The sequence below is a fragment of the Zerene cesonia genome, unplaced genomic scaffold (assembly GCF_012273895.1).
Source record: "Zerene cesonia ecotype Mississippi unplaced genomic scaffold, Zerene_cesonia_1.1 Zces_u130, whole genome shotgun sequence".
NCBI classification, from domain to species: domain Eukaryota; kingdom Metazoa; phylum Arthropoda; class Insecta; order Lepidoptera; family Pieridae; genus Zerene; species Zerene cesonia.
In genome coordinates, this window is record NW_024045260.1 from 1 (window position 1) to 1,612 (window position 1,612).

At 50.0% G+C, this 1,612-nt stretch overlaps 1 protein-coding gene across 1 annotated transcript; it reads left to right on the plus strand.

The window, feature by feature from the left end:
- Positions 1–529: 529 nt before the first annotated feature.
- Positions 530–1,388, plus strand: LOC119839423 (WD40 repeat-containing protein SMU1-like; the record flags this gene model as incomplete). The annotated part of the gene is made up of 2 exons (XM_038365689.1): positions 530–1,120; positions 1,212–1,388. Coding segments are annotated over 2 exons (690 nt in total), but the record flags the coding sequence as incomplete, so codon positions are not given.
- Between the last annotated feature and the right edge of the window lie 224 nt (positions 1,389–1,612).

The following is a 1,612-nucleotide window of genomic DNA, read 5'->3' on the forward strand; positions in this document are numbered from 1 at the left end:
CTCGTGCAATCTCCAAAAATTTCTAAGTGATTCGATATTTTATAGGATAAGATGGCTAAACAAGTTTTGACAAGTTATAAAAAGCGACTCTGTATCTTTACTGACATTTATTAATTCAACAGAATATAAAAATGGTTGCCTGTCAAGTCGGTTTTACGGGCGAAGATTTTACGTGACAATGTCTTTTTCTCGGTAGAATATTTATTGATATGAATATTATTAAATTGCACAATAGGAACAAGGAATTGAATGAAAATAAGAATTGCACAAATTTTAACTATAGAAAATATATTTTGTTTACTGAAAAACCAGAGACAGAGACACAAGCACGCGCCGATTCAATGCGCCTAATTCTCTAGTGCTGCGCGCGCGGCGGACCGATCATAGTTCGGTGACTCATCGTAACGTTACCGGGCGTTACACTTTTTCATGAGTGACTCCGAGCCGCAACCTAATTTAAGACGTTGTCACGTCAAAAATAAAACAATCGATATCCGACACTATAATAATATGTCACAATATCTGAACCTGTGTGAGCCGTTCGCAGGTGTGGAAGGTGTCGACGGGGCAGGTGCAGCGCAAGCTGGACCGCGCGCACTCCAAGGGCGTGACGTGCCTGCAGTTCACGCGCGACAGCTCGCAGCTGCTGTCGGCATCCTTCGACCGCACCGTGCGCATCCACGGCCTCAAGTCCGGCAAGGTGCTGAAGGAGTTCCGCGGCCACGCGTCGTTCGTCAACGAGGCGACGTTCACGCCGGACGGGCACGCCGTGCTCAGCGCCTCGTCGGACGGCACTGTGAAGGTGTGGGCGGTGCGCTCGGCCGAGTGCACGGCCACGCTGAAGCCGCTCGGCTCGGGCGAGCCGCCGGTCAACTCGCTGCTGCTGATGCCCAAAAACCCGGAGCACTTCGTGGTGTGCAACCGCACCAACACCGTGGTGATCATGAACATGCAGGGGCAGATCGTGCGCTCGCTGTCGAGCGGGCGGCGCGAGGAGGAGGGCGGCGCGCTCGTGTGCGCGGCGCTGGGCGCGCGCGGCCGCCTCGTCTACTGCGCCGGCGAGGACCTCGTGCTCTACGCCTTCTGCGCCGCCAGCGGCAAGCTCGAGCGCACCGTAAACGTGAGTGCCTCCCCCCCACACACCTCCCCTAAGACAGCACCACCCACAGAACTTCCCCCAAAACACTCAACCGCCGCTCTCCTGTTCGCAGGTGCACGAGAAAGCGGTGATCGGCATGACGCACCATCCTCACCAGAACCTGTTGGCAACGTACAGCGAGGACGGTCTGCTCAAGCTGTGGAAACCCTAGTTTGGCAAGTCGAACCTCTTCGTAAGCTAGCTCCTATGAAAGTCATTAGAGAATAAGATCAATAAAATGTTAAAAATATATATTTCTTTTAATTATTCTACGTACGTGGAGGTGGAAGAAATATCAAACTTACAAATGAAGTGTAGAAGTGACTTGAAATACAATGATTTGTCGAATTTATCTCGCAAATAACATATTAACGTAACTACAAAAAAAATATATCTCTGTAGCGTAACTAAGTAAGAATGTGATTTTTTTTTTTTTAGGTTAGGTTTTGGGTTAGGTTAGGTTTTGGGTTGGGT